Source organism: Oryzias melastigma, linkage group LG15 (assembly GCF_002922805.2).
Source record: "Oryzias melastigma strain HK-1 linkage group LG15, ASM292280v2, whole genome shotgun sequence".
NCBI classification, from domain to species: Eukaryota; Metazoa; Chordata; class Actinopteri; order Beloniformes; family Adrianichthyidae; genus Oryzias; species Oryzias melastigma.
The window spans coordinates 14,674,169-14,694,736 of record NC_050526.1 but is presented as its reverse complement, the minus strand read 5'-3'; the positions used below and the strand labels follow the sequence as shown (position 1 = coordinate 14,694,736).

Below are 20,568 nucleotides of genomic sequence, written 5' to 3'. Positions count from 1 at the left end.
AAAAAAAAACAAGGAAAAACAACAGGTTATCGTAGATTTGAGGCTTAAAAGAAGCTGTTTGCTAATCAAAAACGCTGTGGACAAAGTTGAATGATGAAATGGATAAAAAAAACAATAATATGACAAAAAGCTTATGTAAAAATAAAAAACATAAGTCACACAGCTCAACTTTGAAAAACGATGTGATGCTTAAAAACAAGTTTGATTTTACTTTGAAAAGACGATTTGTTCATAAAAAAAAGCACAATATATTTTATATGTATGACCACTTTAATTATCCATTATCTTTGTTTTAATAAATAATTAAAACAAAAAATGGCACGCGGAGGAGAAGCTTAAATGTCGCCAAAGATGCATCCTTTCAAAATAAATTGCTCCAGTTTCGACAAAGCTTTTAGTTGTCTGTTAAATTTAGAAAATGAGTTTTTTAAGGTGAATCTGACATTTAAGTTGAAGGTTTTTTGTATATTTTGATGACCTAAAGTGTGGTACGAGCCTCTCGAGGACTTCCTGTGTAAACGCAGCCTTTTCTTTTCCCTGCCGGCGCCTCATCAAAGCCCCGTCCATCCATAAACACAAACGGCAGCTGTGTACGCGGCGCTCCGCGTCCACGCGCTCACACAAGGTCATATGTTTTAATGACATCACATTTGTTCATGAAATACATTTCTCTCTGTGCAAAACTTTAACACCAGTGGTTTAATGCAAAATAAAAAAGGAAGCATTTAGAACAAAAACGTCTGATTAAAACAGCATTTAAAAAAAAATCAAACAAAAGAGTTTTACACGGACAGACCTCCGCTGCCCTGACAACGGTCGCTACGGTGCAAACGAGCAGGAAGTGATGAAAGCGAGCAGCCGGGGTCCTCATGTCCGAACCCGCTCGTCTCCACGCCGTCCACACAGACTCTTAGTGTTCTTCCAAAAATACTACATTATTATTATTACATTTATTTACAACAATTAAATAGAGGTTGGTTAAGCACTTGTGTGGTGATGGGTACTGGAGTAGTGACGGTGTTTTTTCTGTTTTTTCTAAAAAAGAATAACCAGGAACTAAAGGAGGAACGCCGTTCTGGCTGGTTGTTTACGTCATGCCACAATAAATAAAGGGACCGCTAAAAAAGAAAAAAACAGGGGGAAGAGGAGAGGGAGGACTAGTCTGCTGTGAGGCTTTAGCGCGAGCAGCCGTTTCAGCTCAAAGCAGGTTTAGTGTTAACAAGATCTTCGTTTTTTTTCCCCCAGAGTGCAGTCTGTCGACAAAGGCGACCTTTGCCGGATGAGAATCGTCTCCGCCTTCACGTGAACCGAGCTGGAGATGAAACACGGTTCACCTCCTGGTCAGAGGGGTGGAGGCGGTCTGAGTGTATGGGGGGGTACCAGCTGCTCCCGTCACGAGGCGTTCAGGGAGCGCGGGGAGTCTCAGTAGCTGTTTTCGTGGCCGGCCAGGATGTAGAGGTTGCTGTGGGCCGTGGGGTTGTCTGTGGGTCGACTCTCCAGCACCACCACCCTGCAGGCAAAGAGACACCACAAACACACAGAAAACACACATTTAGATGGGAGTTGTATTCAAAAATCCAAAACTCAGCTTGATTTGAACGTTTTTCATTTTCTGACACAAAGAGGTCACAGAAACCCATTCAGCAGCCACAGAAGATTTGGTCCCACCTGTGAAACCCTTGTTATTAGAAAACACCAACAAAGGAGGGAAACTCTGTTAAACCTGCAGAGAAGCCGTACAATCCCAAAAAGTCCACAATTCTTCTGATAGGAGAACAGGAAACTGAAACTGCCCAAATCCATCAGATACTGTTTCAAAATGAAAACCTGTTTGTTTAGTTGGTTTCAGACCTAATGACAAATCTTATCAATTTCACTGTGTTACATTTTTGACATTTAATTATATTTTATTGATTCATTATTATATATATCTAAAAAAATCAGTTTTACGGAAAAAAAAAATTAGAAATCCCAACAATTTTAGTGGGATGGGGATTTTTTATCATCACTTTCTGCATCTTAAAACATTTTATTGATAACATTTAAGCTCAGATTTTGGCATTTTCAGTCCTCCATATAAAAGGCAGCCGTCACCAGGATCAACTGTCTGAGTCAGACATCCTTCATTTTACAAAGAAAAGGAATCAGCATTTAAGTTGATAAAACAATCAGATAGAGGTGCATAATTTCAAACATCAAAGAAACAACTGTAATCGGGGGTGTTTTTACTCATAGTAAAACAGATTTTAATGAGTATCAATACAGAACAAAGCAGATCGAGAATCCCGACAGTGAGGGGCGGAGCTTGAGTCCGCCTGAGGACGGAGAGCAGAGAGTGTACCTGCGGTGAGTGACGCCTCTCTCTTCAGTGTCTGGATCTCTACCGTCAGTTCGTCTTCAGCAAGAAGACATCAGACAGACGTTAACACTGTGTGTGTATGAGCATTTGCATGTGTGCATGCATATGAATGTGTGCATGTGTGTGGGTGCGTATGAGTGTGAATGTTTCTCACCTGTCTGATCCCAGTAGTCTGAAGATACGAGTGCTGTCAGAGATCTCCTGAGTGATCTGCAGACAAACAAAACCAAACATTTAAAGAGAAAAAAAATTGGAGCATTTTTGAGGAAACTTTTCTCCTTCAGATGGTTTGGATGAAGCAGCTTTTAAAGAAAACAGTTTAAAAAAATGAAAATGTTTACACATTTCAACACTATGTGCTTTAGTTGTGTATCCACAACATTTACTTCAATCAAAGGTTTTGTCAAAATTATTAGCGTCATCACAACATGGATGCATTGACTGTATATCTTGTATACAGTCAATGCCTGAAAATCAAGGAGGATCAGCAAAAGATCAGATCAGTTTTAATATTACTCATTATAGGTAATTCACCATTTTAAAGTTCTTTTTTGTTTCATAGTTTCAATTATTTTTGTTTTTCCTTAAAGTTTGCAGCATCGTCAGAATGTTTTTACTTCAACGCATCATTTTCTGCAGGAAATTTGTGTAATGACAAATGAGTCTTAGTCCAGGTGGCGAGCCAATCGCCGAGCAGCAAAACAGTTTAGGGTGGATCTAAGTTTGGTGTGTGGACTGAAACAAAGCATTTCTGCACACAAAAGCTTCATAAAAAAGGGTTTTAGCATCACTTTAGCAGTAAATGCTACTGTTGATGAGGTCAAACCTCATTGGTCTTGAAGCTCCGCCCCTGCATGCCGTGTCTCCAGAAGGCCAGTACACTGTCTTGGAGGCAAACTGCAAAACAATATATAATAAAAGGCAATTACAGACTTATCTCCAGACATCAGGAAACTTCCTGGTGTATCATTTTGTTTTCAGTTCACCTATGGCTTCAATCTGGAAGTTAAAGGTGAGCTCGGCTGATAATTTCCGGCTGGATTTCAACCGGCCCTGGAGGTTCACTATCTTTATACATCCTGCAGAATGAGAGGAGGAAGGAGAAACTTCACTAAACTTCTACGGTTAGGCCTCAAATGAAGCAACGCGAGGTGAAGGCGGAGACTGACTGTCGAGGCAGACGAGGATGGTGTCCCTCTCCAGTTGCGTGACGTGGATCACACAGGTCTGCAGCGTATCTGCACACAGGAAGTCCAAAACGGTTATTGAGACCTCCTGATGTGTGGCAGAGAACAGCGCCGGGCAGGACGGGGTTCTGACCTGATTCTGGGAACCATGAGGAGGTAGCGTTTGGGTTTACGGTGCCAAACCGGACCACTTGATTCAGCTCGTTTCCTTTGCTGACCGCCACGCAGATCAGGGGGTACGTCTGCTCCGGGACCACCAGCATCTCAAAGACCTCCAGTGGACACGGCAGCGGGAAGTCGATGGTCTGCAGAGTCATGGTTATCAACGCCAGCTCCGACTTTTAGGGAGTAAAATCACTTACAATGAAGGAATAAAAGAAGAATTGGGACTGACCTTAATGAGCATGAACTTCTGCATAGACTCCACCCATTCCAACAGCATGACACTGGACTGGAAGGCTCCACACAGGTATTTATGACCCGTGTACGGGTTACGGACTGCAGGGATTTAAATAAAGAAATATTCTGAAAGGCAGCTTTAATCTTATTTTCTCAATATATGTCCTCCAGCATCATAAAAACACCACGAGAACATGCTAAAAACAACAAAAGTACATTTTTATTGCAGTGGGTCTTGAATTCTATAATTAAATAGGAATACAAAAAAATAGGGACTTAAATAAGAGACTTTTTTTTACACTTCCCTGCTTAAAATTAAACATCTGACTTAGTATTCACCCTGCTAGGCTGCAAAATCTAAATTTTAACCATAAAACTCACCAACGCAGCACTTCTGGCATCCTTTAGTGTCTGGAATTTTATTAGACACAGCAAACTTCCTGCAATCAGCACAAAAGAAGAAAAAAAAACAGTTATAAATGTCAGAGGTCAAGAAGAAGGAGGGAAGGTTGGTCAATAAGTGCTGGCTGTGACCTCCAGTTTGCTGCTGTGTTACCTTGGAATGATCTTATCGGGGAGTTTGTGTGTGGGAATGGAGACGGGTAACTTCTGTAACTGCCGGGCCTGTTCGAAGAGCCCGCTCAGGTTGTGGGAGTACAGCTGGGAGGCTTTTCCTGCGGCGAGATGATGTCAGATCAATCAGCACAGAAACAAAGAAAAAGTTCTGACACCTGCAGGTGTTCAGGGTGGTTTCTTCTGCGCTGTAGGAGTGGACAGAGGATAAATCACTGACTTTACATAACTGGACTGAGTGACCCCGCCCCCTTGTGTTCCAAATAGGAAGTGCTGGTTGGGTGACGTCACATTCAGTCCAGTTCTCTACCCAGATGAACAGAAGACTTCTCACTCACCAGATATGGAGAGCAGACAGTTGTTCATGACGTACAGCCACGTGCACCGCCGGGGGAACAACTGCAGGTAGACAGATTGAGCACACTTTTAACAACACAAAAGCCACCACGGCGCTAATTCCATCTGCAGCCTCACCTGCTCCATGGTGGTCTCGTGCAGCTCGTTCAGGTTCAGCGTGTAGATTCCTTCTTCAGCTCCAAAGATCAGATACTGATCTGAAACACACACAGCAGACATTTGTGTTGCTGTCCCCGCCTGGTCACACACAGTCAGCCCCCCACTCCTGATGCCTACCTCTGGTGTCGGGGTTAATCCAGGAGGTGGCGCAGTGGATCTTCAGAGGACAGCCGTTAAACACCTTAGAGAAACACGCACCCATCTGCAGAGGGAGACCAAAAAAAAACTTTACAATCTCTCAGTGTGCTTAACATTCTTCATCAATATTTGCTTTTTCAGTTAAAAAAAGAAGCTTTAAAGTCCCAATCTAATCATATGTTGATCTATAGTGACCTTTTTATTACATTTATACTTATTTTAAGCCTAAATAAAACAACTGTATTGTTTTCTAGGACATAGTTTCTGTAGAGCAGCAGTAGCTTAATAGAAACATGCCTCAATATGTGAATGGAACTGTTGGAGACTTTAATAAAGAAAAACTCAGAAATACAATTTAAGTTTAATTTCCTTAAATATGTTCTTCATAATTAGAAAAATGCTTCAAGAACATGTTAAACACATCAATAACACAATTTTCTTTAAAGTGAGGAACATATCTTTATCTAAACCAAACGTAAATTATCTTAAATCTTCGCAAAAAATGGGACTTAGTAGCAAATTCAATTAAACAGAACTCAGAACAAAAACAGGAATACTTACATGTACTTTTGGTGTTGGGGGGAGACCGTTGCTAACAGGCTTCTAAGGCAAAGAAGACGCACACATTAAAAAACTGATCCTGAAAATATTTACACTTTTTTTTCCTTCCTCTTTGTCATCTGGCTGCTCTCTTTAGGGATCACTACAGCTAATTATCATTTTTATCAAATGTAATGATAAAATGTATATTTATATATATCTACAGAGAATGAACACAAAGCATGACTTAACCTATGGTAGTTTATCTGCATATTTATATTAATTTAAAGATAATCTGTAGGAATACTGATCAGAATGTAAAATCTATGGATCAGGCTCACCACAACATCCTTCTTGTCTTTCCGCACAGGGACACTAGGGGGCATCGTGGACTGTTTCTCTGCTGCCCCCTCCCTCTCGCCGTTGTGAGGGGAGTTCAGGCCGTTACCTGGAAGCACACACGCCGCAGCTTTTGAACAACAGGGACCGCCGACAGCGAGCTCGCAAACACGGCTGACTGAAGCAACTCTGGACAAAAGCAGGAGTCAGGTGGAAAACCGGTGGGAGTGGAGCGGGACGGAGGGGGGAGCAGGAAGAACTCAAGAGGACTGAATTTAGAGAAGCAGCAGCAGGTTGACGGGGACGTCTGTTTTGGCCTTGCTTAAATTTAAACATGAGTGTGTGGTTTAATAAATCGTTTTATCAAAACTTAGATCAACATCTCCAGTAAGGCAGGATCCTGATCTTTTCACTCAGTATCATCACTTTCCTTTTTCTTTAAGTTTCTCCTTTAGGATAATATTTAATATTTTTAATTTTCTATCACATATCTGCACATTGCAGGGTGTCTTGAACCCCCAAAAATAGCAATTGTAATTGTTTTGTTTATGCAAATAAGATGAATTAGCTGATTCTGCCGTTGAGAAAAGAAGCTTTTCATATCGGATTTGCACCAATATCATAAATTAGTGCAAATCTGTTCATCTTTGATTCAGAATCCACTGCAATTATGCTAATTGTATAAACAGTTAAAGATTTACCATAGTGAAAACTACTCTAAACATGTTCTAAATGCTCTAAACATCTAAAGACGGATCTGCTGAGACAGAACCACGGAAACAGAGATCCTCATTTTGGTACATTCCTGGTTTTTAGTCTCGAGTGTTCTTATATGCACTTGGTTGATGACTTCCAGCTCGCAGATCCACAGGAAACCAAGCTCCTGATCTTTGAAAAGTGTTGATTTGAGGTCATCTTGATAAATCAACAGGAAAATCTGCAGCTGCAACTTCTTCAGCAGCATCTTCTTCAGCTGGAACTTCTGCTGCACCTCAGAATAGATGGATTGACATCCTGAGGTTGTCAACTGACACGTATCAGGAAGATGAGATCTATCTGAGGTTCAGTTTTCTGATCTTCTGTCTTCCAGTGACACAGTGTGAGGGGCGTGTCTTAACTGATTGGATTAATAACCAATCCGCTTGAGCAGGAGCAAATGATCAGGAGCAGCTCGAACAAAAAAAAGCGTTTTTGTTAATGGACTCATGAGGAGGTGATTAGACTGACTGATGGAAGACCAGACAACTGAGGGGCAGGGGGGGAGAGGACACAGAGGGTCTGCAGACACTACCCAGCTACGAATCAGCTGCTCTTACTCTCTTCCTCCTCCTGCTCCTCTTTCACCTCCTTCAGCACCTCCCACGCCTCCTCCAGCTCCTCCTCAGTGTGAGGCGCATGGAGCCACTCCCAGAAATGTCTAAAGCTCCCGTCATCGTCTGGAGGAGACTTTTCCACGTCTCTGTGCTTTGGGCTGTTGTTACCTAGACTACTGCGGCGGTGGGGTGGCAGCTTGGGGGGTGGAGGCCTGGGGGGGACGTTGGAGGGCGGCTTGGCGGGGCTCGGCGACTCTGGGGCGGGACAGCGTTTGATGGTGCCTCCTCCGCTGTCATCCTCGCTGTGGGAGTGGCTATCTTCTTGTTTGTGTGGAGGATGTGGTGATGAGGAAACAGACTTGGGCTGAAGAACAGAAATCAGTCCATTTTAGAAAAAACAACATAAAAATAAACAATTTCCAGCATGTGACAAACACTGGTACCTTAGGAGGAAGAGGGGGCGGGACCTTGGGCCTGATGATAGTGCTGGATTTACTGCAGATTAAAAAACAAATTAAGATCTAAAACAAAGAACAACCTGTATTTAAGCTTGTACCTTAAGAAGTCATGCGTGACTTATTTAGGTATTTATGCAAATGATGAAAGAATTCCCACAAAAGATATTTTCTCGTACGCATTGACACTTAAAACCTGTGAAGTCCTCAGTGAGACAGAAATCAAACAGCGGTCATAGAAAATTAAATAAACTGTGAGGGGAAAACCAATTAGCGCGACTTATGGCTCTGTATTGAGAAAATCTCTCAATAGATACTATTTTTCAGCAAAACAGTCAAGAATTTGATAAAACAAAAAGATTACTAGAGGGAAAAAATGTTTTTTTTTTATTAATTTGTTGCTTTGAGATGATCTAACATGTGAATTGGTGCTTTACAAATTAAAAACAAGAAGTTGGATTTTTTTCTCAGTTATTTTTTATGCCAAACAACTCACACATTAGCATGATGCTAACATTGTAGTTTCAAAGCTTTATGAACACTTCCTTTGCTTTTTTTTTTTTTTTTTTTATTTAATAGAAACTACGTGGACATTCAGGAACAGAGCCATAAAGTCGGCCAGAAAGTTTGATCTGGCTGGGCTGTGGCAGCTTGCAGAGTGTCAAAACTAAAAAAAATCCTCACACTAAAGAGAAACATCAGTTTTGATGTTGGTTGAATGTTTGATTTTGACCCAGATTATCTGATTCTAATATATATTTTTTTAATAAAAAGACTAATCTAACAGATTTTTAATAATAATAAAAATAAGACATGCTGACATTTTGAACAGATGTATTAGAAAGCCTCTCTCAAACGCTCCTATAAGCGCCGGTGTCCAGCCAGAGATTTCTAAGAAAGAGCTAAAGCTCACATAAGAAGTCTTTTCAGCCCCAGTTCTACATTCTCGCATCATAAATGTCAAACACAATATTCATTATAAACTCCACATTTCTCTGGAGAACTGAGCTGCAGTTCCAGAAGTGATAAAGTTATGTGATGGTGAATGAGGGGTGACTCAAACGGAGAGGAAGGAGCGGCTGTGAAGACAAATGGTGATGTTACAGGCAGAAAACATGCAATGATCAACCCCCAACTTCCATACAGAAACAAAAAAGGAAAACTCTATAGAAGAGACTCAAAAAACAACACAGTTTGTGCTATTAGACACACAGGTGAGGTAAAAAAGTAAGTAAAAAATGTAAATTATGGCCAAATGACAAGTTATTTTAACATTTGAATGCGTTAGTTTAAAGTAAGCTTTATCTAACCTCACCTGTTTGAAAGAGTTTCAAAATGCACTTTAAATTAAAAAACAGCAGTCTGGTTTATTTATCCTATAATAAATATTTTTTTTTAATTTACTTTAGTATTTGAACCAAAGGAAAACAGCTTTAAAGATCAACTCTGATAAAAATATGTTTTCAGTGTTTTTAACATGCTCTTGCGGCATTTTTCTCATCATGTCGGACAAATTTGAAGAAAATGTGTTTTTCCTGAGTTTTTCTATTTTAAAGTGCTATAAAACAAGAGCAGAAGAAAAAAATACGGTTTGAAATTGAGGCTATTTGTGAAAAAAAATACACTAGATGGGCAACAGGCTCCCTGTTCTGAACTCTCAGTGGAGGTGAGGGAAAGGGGGCCATACCCACCATTCAAAAGGAAAACTATTAGTGAACTACTGCTGCTCTATATCTAAAATATGTCCTAGAAAACAACACAAGCTATTTGATTTTTACTAAAAACAGCAAAATCAAAATTAAAAGACCACTGGAAACACTTTCCAGAGTGGGACTTTAAAGCTTTGAGCTACTGCTGGCTCTTTTGTTTACGGTATTACAGTTTTTATTAATAGTTCTAAACTTTCTAAAATCCTTAAATTCCAAAGGAAATTTTTAGATCAATTCTAGAACTGCAAGCAGAAATCTAATATAAAAACTTGCCTGATTTAACTTGTAATAAACTTTAGTAAATGTAAAATATTGAAATAATTTTTTCATTGTAAATATAAGGAAAACGTGATAACTGAATGCTGTTCATTTAAGAAAAAATATTAAGTTATGTTCAGGGATTTTTTAAATTATGTGTTAATTTGTTTAATTTCTTTTTTTACCTAATTGTCAAAATTTATTTTATTTTCCTATATTTTTTACTTACAATATATATGTTTTCATTAGTTATTGCATCCGTATAACCTACATGTTTATATTTTATTATATTTTCTTTAACTGATACTTTCAGTATCGTTGCACATGCGGACAGCAACAATAAAGGCATATTATTGAACATTTTATGGGGACAAAAAATATTTAAAACAGTCAAATTAAGTTGATTTCAGAAATTCAAACACTTTCTTTTGACATGTTACTACAACTTTTAATCAAAGTCCTCTGTTAGTATGTATTATGTCTCAATATATTCATATTTTTCACTTTATGTATAAAGAAAAGGTAATTTGACTCATCTACCAACTCTGAACACCCTTTTCAATGATTTTACTTGAACTGTTTTAATAGTAGCATTGAGAAATTTTAGGTTTTAAACAATTTTGAAGAAAACAGACTGAATCTGACAGGCCATATTTAATGACAAAAAAACAAAAACACGACGAATTCTTATTGTTGATTCATAAATTGTGTATTGTTTGTAATATGGTGACTTTTTCTGTTTGTGTTGCTCTTCTATGATATGAGGGGGTGGAGTAGGGGGTGGAGCCTGCATGCTTTCCCTGCAAAGCAGAGGAGACGAGCAGCATGAGCACAAACACAAACCAGCAGCAGGGAGGAACTCAGGAGAACTGGCTTTCTGCCCTTCCAAACATCAGACAGTACATGAAACACAGGAGCTGCGTAGCACGAAAACACACAAACACGGGTAGCTTATGCAGCGTGATGGTGTCGTGATGGCGGCGTGTGCTACGTGATGGCGGCGTGTGCTGCGCTGAGATGAAACTGTGACAAAGACAGGGAGAGCCTTCGTCCTCCTCGTCCTCTCTATGGAGACGAGAAGGCCGAAGCCTCTGGAGTCTGAGAGAGAACTTACTGAGTGTGAGTTTCATCATCATCATCTGCACCATCATCATCCTCATCATCCCCTAAGTGTGCCACATGGCCCCTGGGAGAGGAGGTGAAGACATGAGGGGGAGCATAGGGGAGGGGAGAAGATTGATTTGGTTCAAGAAGGAGAATAGGAGGAGATTTGGGAGGAGAAGAGCAAGCAAAGAAGAGAGACGACAGGAAGAGGAGGAGATAGAAGGGAAGGGAGAGCTGAGTGAGGTCAACAACTACCTCTGATGGCTAATCCAACAAATCTGAGAGGACTGATCCACTTCCACAGTAAGAAAAATCAACACTTTTAAATGTATTTAAAAAAATACTCGACTGAAAAAATAACCTGAAATATTTAATACATTTTCAGATTTTGATGCATTAAACCAAAAATAAACTCCTGATGCTACGATCACACAGCAGCGCATTTTAGCCGTTCAGTCATAAAATGACTCCCGCATCATCGTGGGTCCGGAGTTTAATATTCCAACTTTGGTGAAGAATTTACAACAACCAGTCAGACAGTGAGTTTTGACCCATGACGCGTCGATGACCAGCAGGTGTAGTCCAAAACCAACATGGAGAAGAACCTGATTGTTCTCCTGAATTTTATTATTTGTATGGAGACAATAATATTAAGATACTCTGTTTTTATTATTGTTTTTATTTTTTCCATCATTGGACTAATGCGGGACAACAGAGTAAAGGAAGTGGCGTTGAAAGCGGCCGTCACTAAGACGCAGGTCCTGCAGTAGCTGATAAAGATCACCGTACTGGGAGAGTCTCTGCATGATCTCATGAACCCAGACATGGAGACGTGATTACTGACACTTTTGTAGAGCTCTTCAAAATAAATAAAGCTGATCTCTCATTGTCATTGACTATAAATGAGATATACAGTCAATGCTTCCATGTAGCGATGAGGTTAAAAACTTTGGACAATCACTCCTTTAAGAACATATTTTTGCACAAACGTCAAGCATCAAATTCGATGCGTGAATCGCGCTAGGTGTGAACGTAGCATTAGAAAATGTCGCCTTTTTTTTTTAATTAGCTGAATTTGACTCAAAACAGGTTTGTGGGGTAGAAACCATAACAGCATCCCATTAAAGATATGATCACGACTGATGAAGGCTGGCTTTGAATTGAAAGTATTTTTTATATATATAAAACTGGTTTTCAAATCTGGACTTTGGCTAAAAACATTTAAATTAAACTGAGATTTATTTAGCTAAAAAGCTTAAAATGTTTTACACAGAAACAGTTTGACACAATCAGGATTTTTCAAGGATAAAACAGCAGCTCAGTTCATTGGGTTAATGTCTGTGAAAGAATCAAAGAGCCAAGATAGAAAATATCCTATGATAAACACGTATATGATAGGATATGAAAGTCTGAGTCACTGCTCATTTCTTTTAGGATCCAAACTGTCTTGTAATCTTCCAAAAGAGTCTTAGTCAAGAGTTCTTTGACTTCCCTTTAACTTGTTAAAAATCTTGTACCTAAAAATTGATCTGTAATTCATTAAAAAATGTTTTAAAGTCCTACAGACAACCAGGAGAACTCTGACAAAGATCTTTCTTAAAAGCTTGCGAGAACGTTTGGATCACTGAAAAGAAAGTAAAAGAAATGAGACTCAGACTTTTAAACGTTACCTGGAAACTGCTGCTAAAATTAGTGTCCTCCACCAATAGCATGCAACAACTGCTGTTACTTTTTGACTATTTGTTATAAGAAGAGAAAGTAAAAAAGATCTTTCGATGGCTGATGCTCACAATGTGGGGATGACAGATCTGTTGGGTTGTTTTCCATGTAAGACCCCGAGCAATAACTGCAGCTCTGTTCTGTCATCTCCACCAACACATCCTGGAGGATGCTTTTCTGTTGAAGCTGTGTTCCTCTAGGTTGTTACTGTCTTGGTTCACATTTTTATGTTGTTGGACATTCAAACAGGTACACTTCCTGAAGTTTGATGGAAAAATACCTGAGGTGCATATGAGGTTATGTCTGCATTCCCTCACTACTCCCTCCCTAACCCCTAAAAGACTATCTGGATTTTAATGAAGTTTGGACAAATTGTGTTTTGATGATGAAAACGTGCATGATTTATAAAATGTAAGTGTAAATATACATATATTTTTCCAAATGAAAATTCCCTTAAACGCAATGGATTATGGTCTAAAATCACAGATCTAGTTATCATTGATACATACTAGTTTTTTGCAGAAACGCTTTATATAGCGCACTAGAGTAGAAGTAGTCACACAACAGAGCTGCATTTTTAAAGCAACGACTCCTCCTTGAACTAGTCGGCAAAGGTGTACTAACTCACAGGACACTATTTAGTCAATAGAAAATCTACAGCATCTCATTAACTGACAAAATGCAAACAGAACTGCTTCTAGGTTAGATTCATTGACTGAAAAAGAGAACTGGATGAAGTAACCCCTCCCCCTTCACGTTCCAAACAGGAAGAACTCACTGTCTCCAAGAAGCCCAAACCCCATAAACAGCTAGTCATTACATTAATCAGAATAACATTCTTGCTCTGAAACATTTTTTAAAATCTTGTTGATAATCCTGATTTTTTTTTGTAATTCTAATTATCTAAATTATAAACTGACCTAAGATGACCTAATGAAAGTATGTGGTCTCGCACCGAGCATTTGAAATGTTTGAGAGATTTCGTGTAGTCGGCTATCACGTGGAATGGGTGTGGGTATCAAACAAACTCACTCCTGATTGGACCGGACTTGGACCAATCACAGCTTACTGACATCATCTGGCCCGAACAAGTTGACATCCGTATCGCGACAAAATAGCAACTGAAACGACTGCATTTGGTTGGGGCTGAAAGAAAACCCTTTTCTATGGGCGACTACTCACTCCATCTAGTTCTCGTATACAGTCAATGGTTAGATTTAAAGCTGCTCTTCCAATTTGAAAGCTCAGAACCACAGTAAGGAAAGCTCTTCTCCAAAAACATGTCAAACTTCTACTATGGAAAGTTTGACCTCCGAGCAAAAGTGATGGTGTTTGTATTGTCAGGGTCACCACAATTTAAAAAAACCTGGCATTTTTTAAAAAAAAAAGAAGTTTTTGTGCTTAGAGGAGGTGGTTTTTGGGACGAATAAAAATATTTTTTTTTTTGCAAAACTGCAATGGAAACTTTTTTTTAAATAAATGCGCTTCTTGGTATGAAGTGTCTGTCCTGAGCACTGTACAGCGGACGCCTCCAGAGATCCCACAGCCTTACAGCTCATTATAAGTTATGTGTCATACGGAATCATGCAGCTGCTCCGTAAAATCATAAACCAAGATTTCCTCGTCGCTTCATCTGTAGCTACACTTTTCCGGCTTGCAGCCTGAATTAGACGCGCAAGTCTCCTTTGAGGACGAGCGCGAGTGCCGTGAAAAACCTAAATAGGCCTTGTTGTGTTTTCAAACAGGAAAAAGGGTCCAGCATGGTATTTTACATGATCTAAGATGCATTGTGGTTCCATTAATATTGACAGAGTGGTCGAAGACTCGTTCTAATCTGGTCACGCTGAGTGTTTGTGAGTCACCAAAACACAGTCTGTTTGGCTGCAATGCAGCAGCTCAGTCCCAGAAAATCAATATGAAGAAGACGTAATGTTATTAAAAGAAAAGAGAGTTTTCTGCACAGATCCAGAGAGACTATCATATGATCCATCTAATAAAGAATTCACTACGTGGGGATTACTTCAGATAAAGCTGCAAAGAATCAAGTTCTGCAAAATGGGCAGTGTTTGGATTAGGAATTCAGCTTTGATTCATGCAGTTCCTTAAAAGACCTTTGGGGCAGAAGCGAGCAAATCTACATCGATTTCAATGTTAAAAAAATGATTTTACACCAAAAACAAATGAAGTTCAGTAACAATTCCTTTGATTGATATATTTTTTAGATTTTTTAAAGCTCAAATGTGTGCATTATTTTGCACAACCTCCAAAGATTTATTTTATTTTAATTTAGTTGATGATTTTATTCCTCTGTCAATTTCGATGGTGTTTTTTATAATGCAAGTAAGACTCATTTTCAACAAAAAATGGCTTCCTTAAGATGGTTTTTAAATTAGTTAAATGCCCAAACAATTTTATTGAGAACATTTTCTATAAAAACACTAAAATGGTGCTGGTAAAAAATAAATAGATACATTTTTAAAAAGTCATTTCCACAGTTCATATTGTAACAAAATCAAATTTTCAAAATACTGTGCTGTCGTACATTTATTAATTCATTTATTGTTAAGTTTTAAACATTGTCAAACACAAGTTACTATGAATATAAGGACTCTCACTCTCCAAAGTAAAAGTGTTCTGGAAATATGGATGAAATGTTGATTTTCTTACTTCCCTGATTAAATTACCACAGAAAAGTGCACATACCCTTTTTGGATTTTAGCAAATAGGAGTTTTTCTTTTCTCTGTCAAGTTCCTCAAAGCCCCTCGCATCTTCAGCTTCTCGAGTTAGCGTGCACATTTGTGAATGCGCAGGAAAGCTGTGTGTTTTCGTGTGAGTCAGTCTCTGCAGCTTTTCCCCGGCGACACCAAAGCGTGAAGCAAGCAAGAAGCACAGACAAAACCCAGCGGAACCCCGAGTCAGCGCGGGTCACTAGAGCAGGAAACGCCTGTGATTGGTCGATTAGTCTGGCTGTTAGGATCTGATTGATGGTGGGTGAGTGCGGTTAGATCAGGGTAGATAAACCAATCAGGAAAAATGGACTCACCTCTGCTGGAGCTCCTCCTCTACAGATTTGAGAAGACTCCTGTTTGTTAGAGAGCAGAAAAAGAGCGAATCAGTGCAGAAAAAACATGTTTCTGTGGGTCGTTGCTGCTTTGAACCAGCAGGTTCTGAACAGCTTCACAAATACAATGATTTATTGCAGTTTACCTTTCACAGTTTCGTAGGCTTTTCAGAGCAGTTTTTTTTTTTTTTTTTACAGTGCACTGGTTCTTCGAGCTCTGTGTCCTGATTGGCTGTTGACGTTGTCAATCAATTTACTAAGAGAATGCATGTAACCTGCCAAATTTACATAAATCTTTGATCGCGATCAGATCTTTGTTTTCTTTTTATAATACTAGACTTGTTTTCTATGAAGGTTTGAACTTTGATAGCTTAAACTAGGGAGAAAAGTGTGAAAATGCTCATGTTTGTGTGTAATAAGGAAGTTCACTGCCTTAAAATATCTGTAATCCCACTTTGTGAATTTCACCTATTGTGGGACATTTTTAGAATGTAACTTGCAAGGGACAACAAGGGACTACTATATTTGAAAATTTGGACAAAATCACTTTGTAAAAATCAAATGAAAATGAAAAGAAAGAAAAGTGAGAAAACAAACACTAAATGAATAACACCTACTTATTTCCTCCTAGCAGACTCGGTGAATCGCTGCCGTACTCCAACTGCAAATCCTGCAACAGAAACAACTAAATCAGTGCTGTGAGACTTTTTTTTTGCAATTCCTTAAAAATGTTCTGTCATTTTAACTCTACAGAGAATGACTGAGACCCTCCTTTACTATCAGCAGCTGGTCATTTAGTTGGAATCATAAGGTTTCATGTCTTGAAACTGACCTAATTTAAGGATTAAACTCATAATTCATACATTCACTTTGATGAGTTTACTTAGGGCTATGTTTGTTTTGTGACAATAAAAAAATATATTAAAAATTGTCTTTTTAGTTAAAGTCCCACTCTGGTCACCTTTTGATCTGTTTACAAAGCCTCCCCAGTGGTGTTTTTAATTATGATTATGCCGTTTTTAGCCAAAATCACAATAACATCTCACATAATTTCTGCAAAGAGGTGGCAGTTCTTTAGAAATTTGCCTTTCAAGTTGTGGGTGGGACAGGACTCCCAATGGACAGGAGCAACCCCGTTCCTCTTTCCATTGAAGAGAGCACTCCATTTGCTCTCCCATTAGCTTACAGCCCCTCACACCCTCAAGCTAACATCAACGGTGCAACAAAAATGGTGAGCAATAGTGGCATTGTAAGCCAGATGTCTGCTCGAACAAAGAAAACGTAGACCTACACTGTATTATCTCATTGGAGTGGGTCTTAAAAAAAATTAAATGTTCAAAAAAACAAATTTGTTTTAAAAAAAAAAGTCGTGAGATTAAACCTTACAATTCCTTTCAAGTCGAAAATGCTGCGTTCACTGACGTCTGCTGGCTGACAGCATTAGTGAAATGTTGCTCATGATGCAGCAGCGTGAACACAGACTCATGAGCTGTTAGCAGCTGTGTGAGGACTCAGACTGAGGTCAGCTTCACATCAGAATCCGCTACAATAAAGCTCATGAGGTGAACTTCTGAAGCTTTTCATGAATAACATAAAACAGGAGGAAAAACATGAATAATATCAATTCTAATTTGTCTCAACAAACTTATTTTTTTAATTAATGGAAGCCCCTTTCACACATTAAATTATGAGTATCTTGTCTTTTAATGTACATATTGTGATTATTTTCAATTATAATGTGAATGTAAGAACATTTTTTTTTTATATAAAATTGAATGTTTAACAGCCTTTTAGCTAAATTTGGAGTTTACATTTTGGTATCAGACAAAGATCAAATATTGCGCATCATCTGACAAACGTCGCTTAAATAGAAAGCTTTTTGAAGATTTTCTTAAAGATGAAGAAGCTTTAACACGTTGCTGCTTTACAGCTTCTGCACCTTCAGATCTGCTGTTTTATTTTTTCAAATATCTATATTTTTCTTGTTTTTAAGGGACATATTTAATTTCAACAGCTTGCAATTTGATGATAAAGTTGAAATGATGCAGTTTAATAGTTACTGCTTCAAAAACATTACAAAAGAATTTGTTGTTATCACTGATGCCTTCAGGATCATTGCATGATATAGGAATAGGTAAGACTTTTATTTTTTACCCAATTGGCAGACTTTTTTAACTTATTTAAAGAAAATCTGCAAATGGTGTAAGAAATTTTGACTAATTTCTAAGGGGCTTTTTTCAGTGTAGATCAATAGACTCCATGGACTTTTTTTCATGTAATATCTGTGTGTCAAATATCATCACACAAATGTGACACATGACATGTGTAAAAGGGGCTTTCTTTCAGGAATCTTTGCAATGAAGGTTTTTTTTTATTATTATTATTTACTTGCTCCAGCTTTTGAATGATCCAAACCCAGAGCTTCATGTTCAACACAGTTCAGTCTGACACATTTGTTGACAACAATTCACATTTCTAGATCAGAGAAACATTGAATCAGATGAGGACAGAGCAAAAGAGCATGCAACCAGTAGGACACCAGCCGCAAAAGATTAAGAAATATAAATGAAAGATTTCTAAAAGCTGAACAGGAGTAGACAGAAATCGAGGGTTCTTGTGAAAGAAACATCACAAACATCAAATGCGTCTCTGTGGGAGTTACTGAAGTCTGCGCCTGGCCACTGTTGGCTCTATCCATTGACTGCAAAGGAGAACTGGACTGAGTGGACCCTCCCCCTCGTGTTCCAAACAGGAAGTACCCGCTGGTTCCAGGAAGTCAAAATCCCATAGACTCCTACTGATAAATTAATCAGTCACTATTTGTCAGAATAAACATTCCTGCTCTGAGTCTTCTTTTAACATCTTATTCATAATCCTACTTTTGTTTTATATTTTGTTTCTTTAGTGAAAGTTATTCAAGTTATAAACAGACTGATCAGATGCCTCAATAAAAGAATGTGGTAGATGTGTGGCCTTCCAACAAGCTCACTACCGATTAAGGAGAGCGGTGGCCATAGAAACATTAACTCAGATCAACTCGAGCCAATCACTGCTAACTGAAGCTTACTGGTTCCAACATGGCGGCATTCGTATCGCCAAAAAATGGCGATTGAATTGACTTCATTTGGTTGGAGCTGGAACTCTTTTCTATGGGTGATGTCACACTGGCACTGTGCAGTTCTCATATACAGTCGATGGCTGTGTGGTATAATTTGACCGTCCAGTGCAAGTTGGCATTAAACACCAGTTAGTGAAGATGAAGAACCAGGAGAGTAGAACCAACACTGAACAAATGACGGTATTGGCCCTCTAACCGCTAATACAGAGACAGAAGGGCCGAAAGACGACGTGAGGAAACAAGACGAGAAACACAGATGAAAATAGAAAACAAGAAAAAAAAACAGACATGAAAGAGATGAAAGATGATCGGAAAAGAAAAAAATGCGGGTTTGACTCGGAGAGGCCGAAGAACAGAGAGGCTACTACCAGATTAGATCTCGCTGTATAGTAGAGCTCCTCAACACAGTCCAGATAGGGCTCAGAATCACACTGGTCAGCAAGACAGAGAGAGACCGCAGTTAATACATTAACCTGGACTGAAGGGGGCAGCAAGGGAGTTGGGGGAGGGGGTGTGAAAAATCAACCCGTTAGAGCAAAAAAACATGAAAGACAGAAGGGAAAATACCAAAATATTAGAGTTGGGTATAAGTGAAAAACCACAAAAATAGAAAAGAAGAATGATGGAACCTAAGATAAAGTTTAGAGAGAGATATCTTACAAAATACCAAAAAAACTGAAGCTTTCCTCCTTTCCTCAAACCTTTTACACCCCCCCCCCCCCATTAGCCTCCCAATGATGCTCATGGAGTTAGGGGAAGATAGATGCCTAAGAGGAATTGTAGATTTCCTAAGCTTTTAGATTCAAGATGGTGGCCTCTTCCTGAGGTCAAAGATCAACAAAACTCTGGCTGTGGTTGTAGACTTAAACTGTGTGTGAAATTTCCTCAAGATCTCCCAAAACAAAAGCTTTCTTTTGTCATACTGAAAATGTCAAAACCGCCAAATTCATATTTTGCTACAAAAATGCTCGACAAGTCGTAAGTCGTAAGTCCATCCCATAATAAGTTCAAAAACTTTCGTGAGCTTTGACTCCTTAGTAAATTTTGAAATATAGTCTTCTAGCGTCATAAGAGATTTTGGCTACATTCATTTTTGTGGACGTTATCTCTGGCTGTGATGTCATAGTTTCCTCAAAATTCATTTTCACCAGGTAGTAGGTGTATATTCATTTTTGGTGAGTTTTTGAGTATGTGGCGGGGATGACATTTTTGCTCAAAGGCGCAGGAAGAAAGAAGACCTAGCCCTTGAAGTCCAGGACTACTGTGGGCCAGGACAATCCGAATAGGAATTGATCGAATGCAGAAATGGAAGAAAGGATTTGATGGTTTTCTTGGAAAATCCAGATGATGGATAGAGGTGAAGGAAGTCCACGAGAAACAGGTAGAGGGCATGAAAGCACTCCAGCACCGTCCCACCCTGCTGACCCAACAGCATCTTTAGTTTGAATATCAATGACCTGCTCTGAAACGTGAGCACACTCCCCCTTCATAACAGGAAGTAAACCCAAACAATAAAAGCATTAAGAACATCAGATTTATGACAAAAGTCTGAAAAATGACATAAAGTTATTTTTATTACCATTTATAGTTCTATTAAAAATCTGAACACCGCTGTCAGTGTAGAGAGGTGAATTTCGTAGGTAAATGGTGAAAAAGATTCAAGGGTTTCAGTTAGAAAGTTCATCTGCGCTATAATGATTTAAAATTACCAGAACTAGTTACCTCTTTCTTTAAACTTTCAATGAATAATATTTTCTCCAAAATATACAAACTCTTATG

General features: G+C 38.8%; 1 protein-coding gene across 7 annotated transcripts in view; it reads right to left on the bottom strand.

Moving 5' to 3' along the window:
• Window positions 1-589: 589 nt before the first annotated feature.
• Window positions 590-20,568, bottom strand: part of map4k3b (mitogen-activated protein kinase kinase kinase kinase 3b) — a 45,053-nt gene continuing 25,074 nt past the window's right edge. Inside the window, exons 15-35 of one of the 7 annotated variants that reach the window (XM_024296923.2) lie at window positions 19,158-19,220; window positions 16,289-16,341; window positions 15,654-15,692; window positions 10,901-10,972; window positions 7,808-7,859; window positions 7,533-7,728; window positions 6,054-6,160; window positions 5,734-5,775; window positions 5,152-5,236; window positions 4,993-5,072; window positions 4,857-4,917; window positions 4,502-4,619; window positions 4,327-4,385; window positions 3,941-4,044; window positions 3,680-3,851; window positions 3,529-3,597; window positions 3,346-3,438; window positions 3,186-3,256; window positions 2,514-2,569; window positions 2,342-2,395; window positions 590-1,510 (exon numbers count right to left, since the gene is read on the bottom strand). In XM_024296923.2, coding sequence (XP_024152691.1) covers window positions 1,423-1,510; window positions 2,342-2,395; window positions 2,514-2,569; window positions 3,186-3,256; window positions 3,346-3,438; window positions 3,529-3,597; window positions 3,680-3,851; window positions 3,941-4,044; window positions 4,327-4,385; window positions 4,502-4,619; window positions 4,857-4,917; window positions 4,993-5,072; window positions 5,152-5,236; window positions 5,734-5,775; window positions 6,054-6,160; window positions 7,533-7,728; window positions 7,808-7,859; window positions 10,901-10,972; window positions 15,654-15,692; window positions 16,289-16,341; window positions 19,158-19,220 — 1,734 coding nt within the window. In that variant the 3' untranslated portion in view covers window positions 590-1,422. The remainder of the gene's footprint in view (window positions 1,511-2,341; window positions 2,396-2,513; window positions 2,570-3,185; window positions 3,257-3,345; window positions 3,439-3,528; window positions 3,598-3,679; window positions 3,852-3,940; window positions 4,045-4,326; window positions 4,386-4,501; window positions 4,620-4,856; window positions 4,918-4,992; window positions 5,073-5,151; window positions 5,237-5,733; window positions 5,776-6,053; window positions 6,161-7,532; window positions 7,729-7,807; window positions 7,860-10,900; window positions 10,973-15,653; window positions 15,693-16,288; window positions 16,342-19,157; window positions 19,221-20,568) is intronic. The other 6 variants (XM_024296924.2, XM_024296925.2, XM_036215481.1 and 3 more) reach the window with 6 other exon arrangements.